The following is a 15,000-nucleotide window of genomic DNA, read 5'->3' on the forward strand; positions in this document are numbered from 1 at the left end:
CTTCTGCCCGCAGATTCTCCACCGGACCAGGAACCAGAACTGCACAAACACACACAGAATAAATAAATGCTTTATTATATATTTAATTTCAGTTTATTTTTTATTCTATTCCAAGAAAGGCAGTTTTTATGGTTTTAGTTAATGACAAAGCTTTGAATATAATACTAATCCATCAGATCAGTCTCATTGCTGCGAGATGATCCACAGTCAGCAGATCTGAATCAGGTCTGACAGGAGCGTCTGTATGCAGATGAGCTCCACAGTTTGAACGCTGTTCATAATTCAGAGCTGAAGTGTGTTTGTGAGGACGAGCTGGAATCTGGACGGAAAGGTCAGACGGCTCAATCTCGCCACTCACTCTCTATTAGAAAGGTTAAAGAGCTCGAGTGTGTGTGTGTGTGTATCTCTGATAATATAATGAGATCTCTCATGCGGCTCTTCTGTGTGACTTCAGGTGGAAACAGTGTTGCCAGATTGGGCGGCTTCCTGCACTGCTTCTTTTGATTGGCATCTGCTGTTTTCCTTCACTTTTATGTGTAGTCATGTTATTTTAACATATAGGAACATGTGTACATAACAGTATCACAGAAAATGTACCATCTTTCATGTTGGTAAGACGTGACTTCTCATCATGAGTGACGGGGTTTTAGCTCAATTTTGAACGTGTATTTGTATATTCAAGCGATTGCAATGCCAAAGCGGCCTAAATATAAGTTAGACAGTGAAGAGAGACTCAAACTCGTGAATTACACCTGTGGTGCGAGATGACTCGAAGCTCTTGGTAAATATGATTGTAAGAATGATTTAATCAAAATCAAAAACTCCTGTCCAGCATCAGATCATCTTTGCACAGTCTTGATGGTTTCAAAGCTCTGCATTATGTTCTTCATGAGAGATGTACTGTCGTTCTGTCTGAAGTTAAAGCGCAACATAAAGGTAAGTGCATTATTGTTAATTTTTTCTTTCAGATTATTGTTCAGTATGTATTAATTTCGGCTGTCATGGTGTGTGCATGAACGTGTGTGAAATGCTGCTAATTACGCTGCTTTACAGTCACTTATATTGGCAAATTCTCTTATTCTTACTGTTGACATTGAATATAATTCATATGATTTTTCCGAGGGATAAAATCATCGGTTAGTTTCTTGATTGCCATTTTGACAGTTTCTACCTGGATATTTTAGTCATATTTATTAACTCTCTTTGATACATTTCCCCTGTACTGATCCATTGAGAAATTGATTTATTTTAATTTTATTTTTTTATCATTATTCTGTTTCAAGGAGATTAAAATGGTCCTTTTCAACCTTGATTGACATGTCAGTAAAATTGCAAAGTTTTGGGCAGGTTTTGGTGAGCTTTTGAAATCATCCACCCAACCTGGCAACACTGGGGTGAGACTAGAGGATTATGGGTCATTTCAGACATCTGCACTGGATTGTTGACATTTACAAATATTAAATATTACATTTAAGATATTAAGTCTTGTTTTCTGAAAACAATAACAAATATATGGCAATGGAGTCAGAAAAATAAACTTAATTCAAAGTGAAAACATGATTATTTTTCTGACTCCATTGGCAGATCTTTGTTCATGTTTTAAACACAAACTCACTTCATTTTGATATATTTTTCAGAAAACAAGACTTAATATCTTAAAAAGTCATGTTGCTTATCAAGTAAATGTATTTTGATTTAAAGGGTTAGTTCACCCAAAAATGAAAATTCTGTCATTAATTACTCACCCTCATGTCGTTCCACACCCATAAGACCTTCATTCATCTTCAGAACACAAATTAAGATATTTTTGATGAAATCCGATGGCTCAGTGAGGCCTGAGCACTGACATTTCCTCTTTCAAGATCCATTAATGTACTAAAAACATATTTAAATCAGTTCATGTGAGTACAGTGGTTCAATATTAATATTATAAAGCCACGAGAATATTTTTGGTGCACCAAAAAAACAAAATAATGACTTATTTAGTGATGGTCGATTTCAAAACACTGCTTCAGGAAGCTTCGGAGCGTTATGAATCAGCGTATTAATATTAATATTAATATTGAACCACTGTACTCACATGAACTGATTTAAATATGTTTTTAGTACATTAATGGATCTTGAGAGAGGAAATGTCAGTGCTCAGGCCTCACTGAGCCGTCGGATTTCATCAAAAATATCTCAATTTGTGTTCTGAAGATGAATGAAGGTCTTACGGGTGTGGAACGACATGAGGGTGAGTAATTAATGACAGAATTTTCATTTTTGGGTGAACTAACCCTTTAAGTAATTTTTATTTTTTTTGGTGCAGTGTTCACCATAAGAACGTTACGGCTGATTTTCAGTGATCAGGTGATGTCCTCAGGTACTCACGCTCGGGCTGTGTGGACAGTCGGATGGCCTCTGAACTCTCTCCGGGCCCCTGCTCGTTGAACGCGATGACCCTGAAGGAGTACGTGGTCTCCGGTCGGAGATTGCTGAGCGTCAGCTGCAGACTCTCGGCCTCCGTGACGTTAATGGATCGCTCCCTGCGGCACACACAGACACGCTCAGAAAAACTACAACAGTTTCCAAACAGGTTTCCTGATCAATATTCCATAACACACATCATTGGGTGAGTCTCTTCTGTCTGATGAAGAGGGCGGGGCAACCTGTCACTCACATGAGATGCGCCAATAGCAAACCAGAACCATCCAATCAATTCCTCACGGACAAAATCAAGCCCCGCCCTACATTTGTTCTTGTTTGTGAAGCGTTTCACTCGGATATGCGGTGCAGCTTCGCTTTCATGCCGGCGAACACGTACCTGTTGATTCCCTCCTCGGAGAAAAAGACTCCGTAAGTCAGGACAGTCCCGCGCGTCTCCTCCGGGGGGCGCCATCCGAGGCGCACGAAGCGGCTGGACACGAGGACGGGGGCCACGTCACGGGGAGCGGAGGGGAGGACGCCTGAGCTCGGGGTAACTGGTGGGGGAGGAGAGGAGTAAGTCAAAGAGGAAGTGCGGGGCAACGGGGGCTGAGAAGGCTGAGGGGGCGGGGCGGTGGGCGTGGCCTCTGTGACCAGGGAGGAACAGAGAGGGAGGGGCATGAGGGAAGGGGTGGGGCGTGTGAGGGGAGGGGCGGAACATAACAGAACGAGAGGAGTGTGACCGATGGAATGAGAAGATAAGGAAAGAAAACACAAACAAACAGAAGACATCAGGAAGAAAAGAAAAGAGAGCGATAAGGAAGATCACAGCATCAGAGATCAGGGCAGCAGTAAAACACAGAATTAACACACACACACACACACACACACACACACGATTACACAGCAGCAGAATGAGATGAAAGCGAGATTAGAGAGAGAGACTGCAACTAAAGACCCCGATATATACAAGAGAAATCACTGAACTGGTGTGACGTCATTTCAAACATAATCGCCTTTGAATGTTTAATACTGTAAAGCTGCTGCAAACATGATCAGATGCTTTCTGAACTGCTGTTTTCTCATTTTTATTGTGTTTACATTAAAAAAACAACTTTCACTGTTGATAGTTTCACTCAAACCATCCTCGTTCACATTACTTGAAAACTAACTACATGAACTTAATTTAACCGAGTTGTTTCTATTGGAGAGCAAATAGTTAATTTAATAAAGTAAATGTGTTCACCTTACATAATAAACTTTTACAAATTTAGCAAACATTCAGATTTATATTTAATCAAAGAAATTTGGTCAGCTTTACTTGAATATATTTTGTTCATACAACTAATTGATATTTGAACAAATTACTCAAAGTTGTGTGGAACCACTGGACACTGCTTTTTTAACACTTAAATGCATGACTGTTTCGCCAATCATTCTTACATATTCGGGTCTTTATCGACCCGGATCAATATCTAACACGGAAGGATCTCTCCCTGTCGCAATAATATAAAACTCCTCTGATATTAGAGTAACAATTACAGAAGAATAAAATAAATAGTATTTTTTTACCTTTTGGAGCTTGAAAGGGCTCCGTTTGAGCAGATGTTTTATGCCATCATCACTGTCCTCGTCAGAGCTCATTTCACAGTAAATTCAGCAAATAATAGGCTAGTTTTATGTTTGAGGTCACAAATATGAGCCCATTCACGATCTCAAACATATTCTCAGAACTATGTAATTTTCAACATCTTCAAAATCAATATTTCGATCGCTAACAGCTTCACCAGATCCATCCAGTAACAGTTACAGTCATATTTGATTGCATTTCATGTTTCTCTTATTATTTCGTTTTCTGTCTGAATGAGTCGTCACTTCAGCATTGTGTTTCAGACATTGCCACCTTGTGGAATAAAGGTGAATCGCACTTATTCCGTCATCTAAGATTCAATTATTGTTGTGCAGAAAAAATATATGTACACTCATACACACCTCGGGTCGTTTGCGACCCTGTACAATTTTTACAAAAAATGAATACAAAAATAGGCATTCTTTTATAATTTTATGATTTTTTTCATGTTATATTCTTTATAATGAATTGAGGAAAACCAAGAAGGTTGATGTCTAAGTTTAAAAAATGAACGAGGAGGAGGGTAGTGAATGACGTCCCGGGTCACTAAAGACCCGAGGTATGCATTTAAGGGTTAAGCAAATTGAACAATTCTTTTTTTGTGTGCATATTTTGTTATTGAGAGGAAAGCGTGCAGCAAATATTTACATATTCATCTAAATGTGGGCGGAGTCAGGATGTTCGTTAACAGTATAATCACTGCAGAGGTGTTTCAGACTCTTCTTCCCCTAAGTGAAGAATGAAGGACTTTGAGTATATCAGGGCCTTAAAACACACATTTAATGAAGAGAAAGCATCTTTCCAGATGAAATACACAAGCAGAAGCATGGAGGCTGGGTCTGTCAGACTGGAGACGTGACTGTAGAGCGACACGTGTGGATCAGGACATGTGTGTGTGTGTGATTTCACAGTTCTGATGAGGTTCTCTCAATGTCATACAGCACATTCACACTCACAAACACACACACTCTCACTTGAGAATTACTGTTATACTGATACACACGCACAAACACACACACACACACACACACACACACACGTCGAGTTTTCATGTTTTGTGGGGACACGCCACAGATGTGTGTTATTTTAGTGCCTCATCACAAGCACATGATCATTCTGACGACAGAGCCTCATCTGAGCTCATTTAACCTCTGGAGCTCCACACCGCTCCGCACAAAAGACGCTGAGGATCGCGTGCGTCATCGCCAGCGCCGGCCGCATTCGTCTCTGTGGTAGAGACGACGCTCTGGTGATTTTCTACAGCTAAGCAGACAATGTTCCCTAAAGACGCTGTAGTTTGAGGTGAGTGAGAACATCAGGGCCTTTCAGAAAGGATTTGCATCACAGTGAGAAGTGAAACGCAAGAGCAGACGTGACTCTGGTCAGCAGGTAAGAACACCAGGTGACCGGATTCAGTACGATCGCGTTTCAGTGTCAGATAACCTGCTTATACTGATTTTTCTTCATATTGAGCTGTGGAAGAGTTTAACTTCACTGTTTGCTTTATTTAAATCAACATTTATATCAGTCTTATATGCTGTTTAATACTAAAACAGAACGGTATCAGGTAATCCGCTCCCTTTCAAAGGTTTGGGGCTGGTAAGATTTCATGTTTTTGAAAGAAGCTCATTTATTAGATAAAAAATACAGTAAAACAGTGAAATATTATTAGAATGTAAATCAGCTGTTTTCTATGGGAATATACAGTAAAGTGTAATTTATTCCTGTGATTTTCAGCATCATTACTCCAGTCTTCAGTGTCACATGATCCTTCAGAAATCATTCTGATATGATGATTTGATGCTCAAGAAACATTTATGATTATTATCAATGTCATATTTGTGTGGAAACCGTCATACATTTTATTTTTCAGGATTCTTTGATGAATAGAAAGTTGAAAAGAACAGCGTTTATTTGAAAAAGAATTTTTTGTCACATTATAAATGTCTTTACTGTCACTTTTGATCGATTTAATGCATCCTTGATGAATATTAGTTTCTTTGCGAGAAATAAAAATCTTATTTTGTTCTTATAGCTCACACATCAGCACAGGACGTGATAATATTTCATCTGCATGAGTCGTTTATCCGGATGACACAAATCAAGCAGTGATCAGGTGAGATCCGGCAGGAACACGCTGCTTCCCAAACAACATCCCTCTGAGCATCACGCAGACGCAGGAGGTTGATTCATTCATGAACTTAAAGAAAACAGAAGATGAACAGATCAGATGATACTCTAATCACAGACAAACACTCTCAAACTATAACATATGATCCTCATACAGCAAACAGACAGTGTGAAAGAGACACGGCTGATATCAAACTGTGAGGACAACAGCGCTTCCTCACATGGACTCTCGATCCATCACAACTGAGTCTGACAGGCCGACTCCTGCTGCATCTTTAACATCACAAAACATCATGTGTCCGACTCCATCTGCAGATATTTGCTCTTGTTTTAAGCACAAACTCACTTCATTTTGATACATTTTTCAGTCATTTCTCTTCTCCAGTAAATGTATCTTGATTTAAGCATGTTTAGATATTTGAGCAGGAAAACCAGACAGAAACGTGTTGGTGATCATTTGTACATTTACAGTAAACAATCACTCTGCTCAATGATCCTAAATAAATAATAAAGCGTATGTTTGTTTACTCTACGACTGAAGAGCTGCTCACACCTCGTCTTGACCTCCGTTTCAACCACTCATGCTGAAATCTGAACATCAGCCAAACGTCAAATGCAGCTTCTACTGAATCCATTTCCAGGTGAACTTCATGACCCGAATCCCACTGAGACATTCACACACACACACACACACACACACACACACACACACACACACTGCTAAACACAAAGTGAACACTCCTGCACATCTCAAGGGTTTAATGCATCACGTCCACTTTCATGTGAACAGCATCATGTGAGTGTCGCCTCTGCTTCATCACACACACACACACACACACACACACACACACACACACACACACACACACACACACACACACACACACACACACACACACACTCTCACAACATCTTCTCTGCACTCAACAAAACGATTTTTCATTTGAAACCAAGATTATCGGAGTACATTTTACAAGAAAATACTACTTTAGTCTTTCTCCTTCAAAATGTGTTGCTTGTTGTTTCTTTGTCACTATTTGTGAAATTTACCAGCAATTTTTGAGTAAAAAATGTTTCAAAGTAACCAGAATTGATGCAATAAGATTCCAGCCAATCAGAAGAGCTTGTGGGCGGAGTCTCTCTGCAAATACACTTGCAAACAAATCAATTACAAACATCAGCCAATCAGAAAAGTGTGTGGGTGGAGTCTCTCTGCAAATACACTAACAGACATCTAATTAATACATTTTACACCATTTTAACATTATTAAAAATACACACTGAGTGACTGAAACAATATTTGTCAAAGAACACACTTGTTTGTTCAGTTTGTTGTTCATTTATTTTCAAAATCTGAGGTTTCAGTACAGCTATAAATGATATTCGAACTCACATGAAATCCTTTAAAGAATAAATAAAGCACATAATCAGTACTTGAGATGATCATGTCTTTGTATGTTGTAGGCATGTGACGGTATCAAATTTTCATGTTGCGATTAATTGATGAAGCTTTTATCTCGGTAAACGGTATTATCACGATATTAAAATAAGTTGCAAAACCATTTTTGTCATAGTTTAACAGGTTTAAGAACTCTTTTTGCAATAAAACAAAAACAACTCTGACTGAAATTTTCATACATTTACATGACACTCAATATTCAGCAATATTACCGATTTGACTGCACTGACACTATTGGATGAGAAATTAGCTGGATGAATGAACTGCTTTATAGCTGAATTGAACTCATTTCATAATGACTGTACTAGATTAAAATGCAAAAGAATTAGGCTATAAAGAACAACAGATAACACTTTACTCTATTTAATGCATTAACTAAGATTGAGCAATAGCTACATTTGTTACAGAAAGTGTTAGTTTTTGTTAATGTTAGTTTAGAAACACAACTGATCATTGTTAATTTTATCTCAGGTCCATTAAATAAGTTATTTTGATTTTAGTAATGTTATTAAACAGTAACTAAGAAATTAACATTAATTAATAATAATTAATACTTTAGAAGTATTTTTATTGTCAGTTTAGTGATAATGAATTAACATGTTAACTAATGAAGCTGTATGTTTTCAAAGTTTTTCTGAAAAATAACAAATAATCAGAACATTTCTAATCATTAGGGCATGTTGTAGTCCAGATTAAAATATAAAAATGTTTAGGTTTGAAAATAAATATCCTTTTAAGTCTTTTTTAAGTATTCAGTATTTGGTGCTGTGATGAACAACACTGAGATTACAAAAAAATGAATGTCTGTTTGAAGCATTTTAAAAACTTCACCAGCGCAGTTACTTTGTTTGCACGGTTTCCGTGGTAACCGCTGCATTTCTGCTGTCCCATCAGCGCCCTCTGCTGTCAGAGAGTGAACGCGCACTTTCATTCAGCGCGTCTCCTTCACTGGTTCTGTCATGTGCTTCTCGTGCACGTTGGGATTGTTTACATCTGAGCGCGTGTCCTTTAGACGCAGAATACAGCGGTGTTGTGCATTTTATACGATTGATGGGTAAAGTATTCTTAATCGCCTTATAAAAAATTAATAATTGGTAATAAATTATTATTCTACGGTATTATTTACAGCCGGCGATTACAATATCGTGCATATTCATTATCGCGATTTATCGCATTACCGAATATCGGCACAAGTGTAGTATGTTGTTGTTCCAGCCTTGATCGATGTCATAGAAACAGAAACCATTTCGAAAACAGAATCTCCAGTCGCTGTAGGACAAAATCTGATTAGCATGCAAACGACGCGTTTAACCGTGTGTCACGTCTGGTCACGGACACAAGTGTTTTCAGTGCATCACTCCTGCTCGTGATGATCATTCTCTCTGAAACTGAAGGTGACGCTCGCGGTAACGTGATGTTGAGCGATCGTGTTTGCTTTTTACAGCGCTTACAATCTCAAACACAATCTACTCTCTTTCCAATTTTTGTGCCGACATTCGTCTTCCCGCTGAAACACAGGCTCCATTTCTGAAGCGTTTCAGACATAAAGCGTCCTCTGATCAATATGTGCACAGAAGCATTAGGATGAGATGGACAATATTTCCCTTCCTCCGTGCAAACACAGGCCCGCGGCTTTATAAAGGTGTGCCGCGGCTCCATTTATAACTGCAGAACGGTCATTAGAGAGCCAAGAGATCCATCTAGAAGGACATGTTTGGATCTAACGCTCCTCCATTTCAGACCAGACTGAATTCTTCGCCTCCAGATAACAGAAGACCATCAGGAAGACAAATAAAACACGCCTCGCCGTGGCAGTCAATCACATTCCCAGGTCAAAGGCTTCTGTTGGTTTTCTGGACCGTGCCGATGTGTTTCGTCAAGCGTGCGGGACGGTTGTGTCAGTCGTGACGGATGCGGCAGAATCCCATCAAACCGTCGGAGATATTAAACGTCAGATTGGCGATATGTTAACTGTATATATTCGAGGTTGGCATTAAGATCTTAAAATACACACGGACATGAAGACAGTTAGTTAGCAGGTTTCTCTACATCTAGTCAGTAAAAACAGGTGAGTGTAAACCAGCGTTCATCGATGAATCTCGTCATCTGCACACGCTTTCATCACTCTTATGAGGCGATTTTATTTCACATCCACGTCAGTCACAGAGATCGACAGACAGAGAGAAAGAAAGACGGCCGTCTCTAATTTACACAATAATAATAATTTGCCAGCTCAAGCATGCAGATAATCGGATGAGCGTCTGATTGAAAGCTGTAGCGAGGCGTGAACACATCTATGACTGATGTCTCATGACAAACTCACTCACACAAAGCCTTATTTCCATCTTACTGACATAAAGACCTCTGCAGATAAACGCTGCATTGTTCAGGCGTCACAAAACGCAGGTTCTTTTCTGAAAAGCTGAAATATATCAGACATAAACCGTACGACCTGATGTTGCTCCCTCGGCTACGGTGTGAACCGCACGGGTTAACTCGTGCATTAGAAAACACATCTCACATTATTTCCTTCAAAAGCAGTGATGCTTTACACTGACAAAAAAGAGGAATAGAAGCCATTTTCACTAGTAAATTTTGCAAGTAAATTTCACAAAAAATACAAATGAATGGCGAGTAATGCATTGAAATAAACATGATATTTTGAAGTAGAAAAACTGAAATTGTAAAACTCACTCTACACATGTTCTTCCTCAGTGTTTCTGTCTTGTTTTCCAGATCAAATATCTAAACATGCTTAAATCCAGATACATTTACTGGAGAAGAACAATGACTGAAGATATTAATGAAAAAAGCATCAAAATGAAGTGAGTTTGTGCTTAAAACAAGAACAAATATCTGCCAATGGAGTCACAAAAACAAACTTAATTCAAAGAGAAAACAAGATTATTTTTCTGACTCCATTGGCAGATATTTGTACTGGAAAAGAACACAAAAACTCTGAGGAAGAACATCATTTTTGAGAAATCATTTTCTGCAGGTGACATGCATTCACGTCAAGCCAACAGCTGATAATGATATCACAATTTAATCTTTCGCGGTCCGTCTGTGCGGTTTGTGGTCTGACATGCGGAAGCACATCTCCAAAACTGTCAGAAGGAATCTGGGCTGATTCATCCGCGCAGACCTCCGGCGAACGAGTAAACGGAGGAAAACGTGGCCGTCGCTTCCAAACCCTGGAGTCGTTGAGCGTCCGCCGTCAGAGGATTGAGCTGTAAGAACCTCCTAAAGCACTACTGTGTTTATTTCGTCAAACCTGACAGCAAACCACATGGTGAGGAGCAGCGAGTGACTGAACGCCCAATGAACAAGACAAACAAGCCCCAAACACCGAACTGAAAACAACTCTGGGACTGAATTTACAGATGAATCACAATCTACAGGTCAGTCTCTAGTTTAATTAAACTATTTGATGCCACTAACATGCTGTTACTGTAAAAAATGTTCTTCACACACACACACACACACACACACACACACACACTCGCTTCAGTACAGAACCTGGATGATTATGATGATGAAGATGATGATGATGATGGAGCTCAAGCTCCTCTAGTGATCCTGCAATCGCTTCAGTGGAACTAAGACAATCACACCTCAATCATCCAGAAACAAGCACAATAATCCAGATGTCTGTCCAAAACACGTCTGCAGCTAATGAATAACCTGTCCGCTCACATCAGGAGCTTCAGAACATCCTCAGATCCACAAAACTTGGGAGTTTATTACAGTTCATCTCTCTGCTTGCTTGAGTCACAATGTTAAAATTGCAATGATGCAGAAGGACTGATTTGACTGGATTACCTGCAGACAAGCGCATGTCATTATCTCCTCCAGATCGGGTCCGGTTCTTCATTAGAGCGAGTGTTGTTGAGCAGAAAGCTGCGGCTCATAATGAAGCAGACACACAAACACAGAGCTGGACTGTCGCCGCGATTGTTATCCTCGGCCTCCTTCCACGCACGCCAACGCCAGGCTTACTGTGTCTGTCAGTGAGAAGCGTGATGAATAATTCACAACGCACGAGTCTCTGCAGACGCATTTGGCTTCGGTAAATCCATTTAGATGAAATACACCATCCATGTTGCTGCGTGAAACACTGTGATGCAAAAACATTGTTCCTGATGAATAAAGCGGGTTAACTAGTCCATGACCAGCTAGAAACCAGCTACCAGCTCCAAAACAACTCAACTTATTTGTGCCGGAAACAAGACCTTTAGAAGAACAGCATTTTTGCAGTGTTGTGAGGTGGTTACAAATTCAACCCTGTGTGTTTCTAAGGGATTCACAGGAATATGGAACTCCAATGCAGAGAGGCCTTTAGAAATATGGAGAAATAAATGAGTTCACCTTTAATCCGTGTTCCTCATCTGGGGAAGAAAAGAAAAACTGGTGCTTCCCTCAGGCAAACTAATCACTGTTAACACTGCAGTGACCTCGACAAACACAATTACAAAACATCTGTTCAGAGTTCAGAACTGAAGCAGCGCCTCCCTATAACAGTGTGTGAATGTGAACTGAAACTGGTTTGTTTTAACCCTGCGACAGGTTTGTTTTAACCCTGCAAATGGGTTGTTTTAACCCTGTGAATGGGTTGTTTTAACCCTGCGAATGGGTTGTTTTAACCCTGTGAATGGGTTGTTTTAACCCTGCGAATGGGTTGTTTTAACCTTGCGATTGGGTTGTTTTAACCCTGTGAATGGGTTGTTTTAACCCTGTGAATGGGTTGTTTTAACCCTGTGAATGGGTTGTTTTAACCCTGCGAATGGGTTGTTTTAACCCTGTGAATGGGTTGTTTTAACCCTGCGAATGGGTTGTTTTAACCCTGTGAATGGGTTGTTTTAACCCTGCGAATGGGTTGTTTTAACCTTGCGATTGGGTTGTTTTAACCCTGTGAATGGGTTGTTTTAACCCTGCGAATGGGTTGTTTTAACCCTGTGAATGGGTTGTTTTAACCCTGTGAATGGGTTGTTTTAACCTTGCGATTGGGTTGTTTTAACCCTGTGAATGGGTTGTTTTAACCCTGTGAATGGGTTGTTTTAACCCTGTGAATGGGTTGTTTTAACCCTGTGAATGGGTTGTTTTAACCCTGTGAATGGGTTGTTTTAACCCTGTGAATGGGTTGTTTTAACCCTGCGAATGGGTTGTTTTAACCCTGCGAATGGGTTGTTTTAACCCTGTGAATGGGTTGTTTTAACCCTGTGAATGGGTTGTTTTAACCCTGTGAATGGGTTGTTTTAACCCTGCGAATGGGTTGTTTTAACCCTGCGAATGGGTTGTTTTAACCCTGCGAATGGGTTGTTTTAACCCTGTGAATGGGTTGTTTTAACCCTGTGAATGGGTTGTTTTAACCCTGTGAATGGGTTGTTTTAACCCTGCGAATGGGTTGTTTTAACCCTGCGAATGGGTTGTTTTAACCCTGCGAATGGGTTGTTTTAACCCTGCGAATGGGTTGTTTTAACCCTGCGAATGGGTTGTTTTAACCCTGCGAAATGGGTTGTTTTAACCCTGCAAATGGGTTGTTTTAACCCTGTGAATGGGTTGTTTTAAGCCTGCGATTGGGTTGTTTTAACCCTGCGAAATGGGTTGTTTTAACCCTGCGAAATGGGTTGTTTTAACCCTGCAAATGGGTTGTTTTAACCCTGCAAATAGGTTGTTTTAAGCCTGCGAAATGGGTTGTTTTAACCCTGCGAATGGGTTGTTTTAACCCTGCGAATGGGTTGTTTTAACCCTGCAAATGGGTTGTTTTAAGCCTGCGATTGGGTTGTTTTAACCCTGCGAAATGGGTTGTTTTAACCCTGCAAATGGGTTGTTTTAACCCTGCAAATAGGTTGTTTTAAGCCTGCGATTGGGTTGTTTTAACCCTGCGAATGGGTTGTTTTAACCCTGCAAATAGGTTGTTTTAAGCCTGCGATTGGGTTGTTTTAACCCTGCGAATGGGTTGTTTTAACCCTGCGAATGGGTTAAATGTTTGCCCAACCTGCTAGGTAGTTATATTTAACTAAACTATTTTTTAAAAATTACAGTATTTTTCACTTAAAATGAACCCAATGTATGTTGTAAATGAACATCTTTAAATATGTTTAATAAATGTACATTTATTAATAAGTTTAATTAATAATAGTGAAACACTTATTAAATTGCTTATTAATAAATGTTCACCTTTTGATTATTATTGTTCACTCTAGTAATTGTGTCTGAGGTTTAATTTCCAACATATTTTGGGTTCATTTTTAGCCAAACATAGTCATTTTTAAACAATAGTTGAGTTAAATAAAACAGACCAGCAGGTTGGCCAAACATTTAACGCAACTGCTGTCTATTTTCCACCCAACTTGGGTTGTTTTTAACCCAGCAGTGTAATAATTGTCATGATGGAGTTTTTGTGCTCTGTATGTTTTTAGATATTGTCCATGTTTCTCTGGCTGAACGATCAACACACGTCAGTCTCACCTTCACATCTATAGCAATGTGAATGCAATATCAATTCAAAGTAGAAAACCACAATCACATTTAAAGTGCTGGTTATCACATTACACACACACAGACGGGTAAAATAACCTGTTAGTACAGCCTGCCGTATTACAGCTGATAACAGCATTTCCACAAAGAGCCTGTAATGGAGGACTGAAGCAGCTGCAGACGTGGAGAATCACGTGAACATGCATCAATTCACCAACTATAAATGTGCAAATGAGACATTTCAACACAAAAGGCATCTTGTAGCAAAGTGCAAAACTGTGTCGGTTCCGTGTAGCCGCTCTTTCCTTCTCCAGTGCTTTTCCATCTGCACTCAACCCTGTTTAAATACAAATAAGCAATCGCATCTTTTCTATTATTGCACATGAATTATTGAGCAACACTCCACCGTGTTTACAGCTCTGACTGCAGCACGAGAGAGACAGACAGACAGAGAGACAGACAGGCAGAAGGAATGGAATGGATCAGGCGACAGCGGCTGATTTCATCCCATCACTCAGACAGTTATTTGCATTCCTAAAGACGATCCATCCATTCCCAGCGGAGACACCCGTCCCGCTCCAGAGAGGAAAACACTCCCAAACAGAGACGCTGCTGAGACTCACAGATCTATTGTTTCTGCTGAACGGATATTCTCAAATATATGTATGTATATATAGTCCTGTGAAAAAGAAATTGGATTCTATTCTTAGCAGGTCTTAAAATGAGGTCAATACAACCTCAGATGAACAAGAATACATGACATATCACACCATGTCATTATGTATTTAGCAAAAATGACGGCAAAATGGAGAAGTCATGTGTGACAAACTAAGAACACCCTTACTGCTTCTACTGGAATTGAGAGAGTCAGTGTCAGTCAGACACTGATAATCAA

At 39.6% G+C, this 15,000-nt stretch overlaps 1 protein-coding gene across 1 annotated transcript in view; it reads right to left on the reverse strand.

The window, feature by feature from the left end:
- Positions 1 to 15,000, reverse strand: part of dcc (DCC netrin 1 receptor) — a 165,531-nt gene that overhangs the window by 56,630 nt on the left and 93,901 nt on the right. Inside the window, exons 12-14 of the mRNA XM_067408279.1 lie at positions 2,807 to 2,963; positions 2,374 to 2,528; positions 1 to 39 (exon numbers count right to left, since the gene is read on the reverse strand). The exon at positions 1 to 39 is cut by the window's left edge and continues 110 nt beyond it. Coding sequence (XP_067264380.1) covers positions 1 to 39; positions 2,374 to 2,528; positions 2,807 to 2,963 — 351 coding nt within the window. The remainder of the gene's footprint in view (positions 40 to 2,373; positions 2,529 to 2,806; positions 2,964 to 15,000) is intronic.

Source organism: Chanodichthys erythropterus, chromosome 13 (genome assembly GCF_024489055.1).
Source record: "Chanodichthys erythropterus isolate Z2021 chromosome 13, ASM2448905v1, whole genome shotgun sequence".
Lineage (NCBI taxonomy): Eukaryota > Metazoa > Chordata > Actinopteri > Cypriniformes > Xenocyprididae > Chanodichthys > Chanodichthys erythropterus.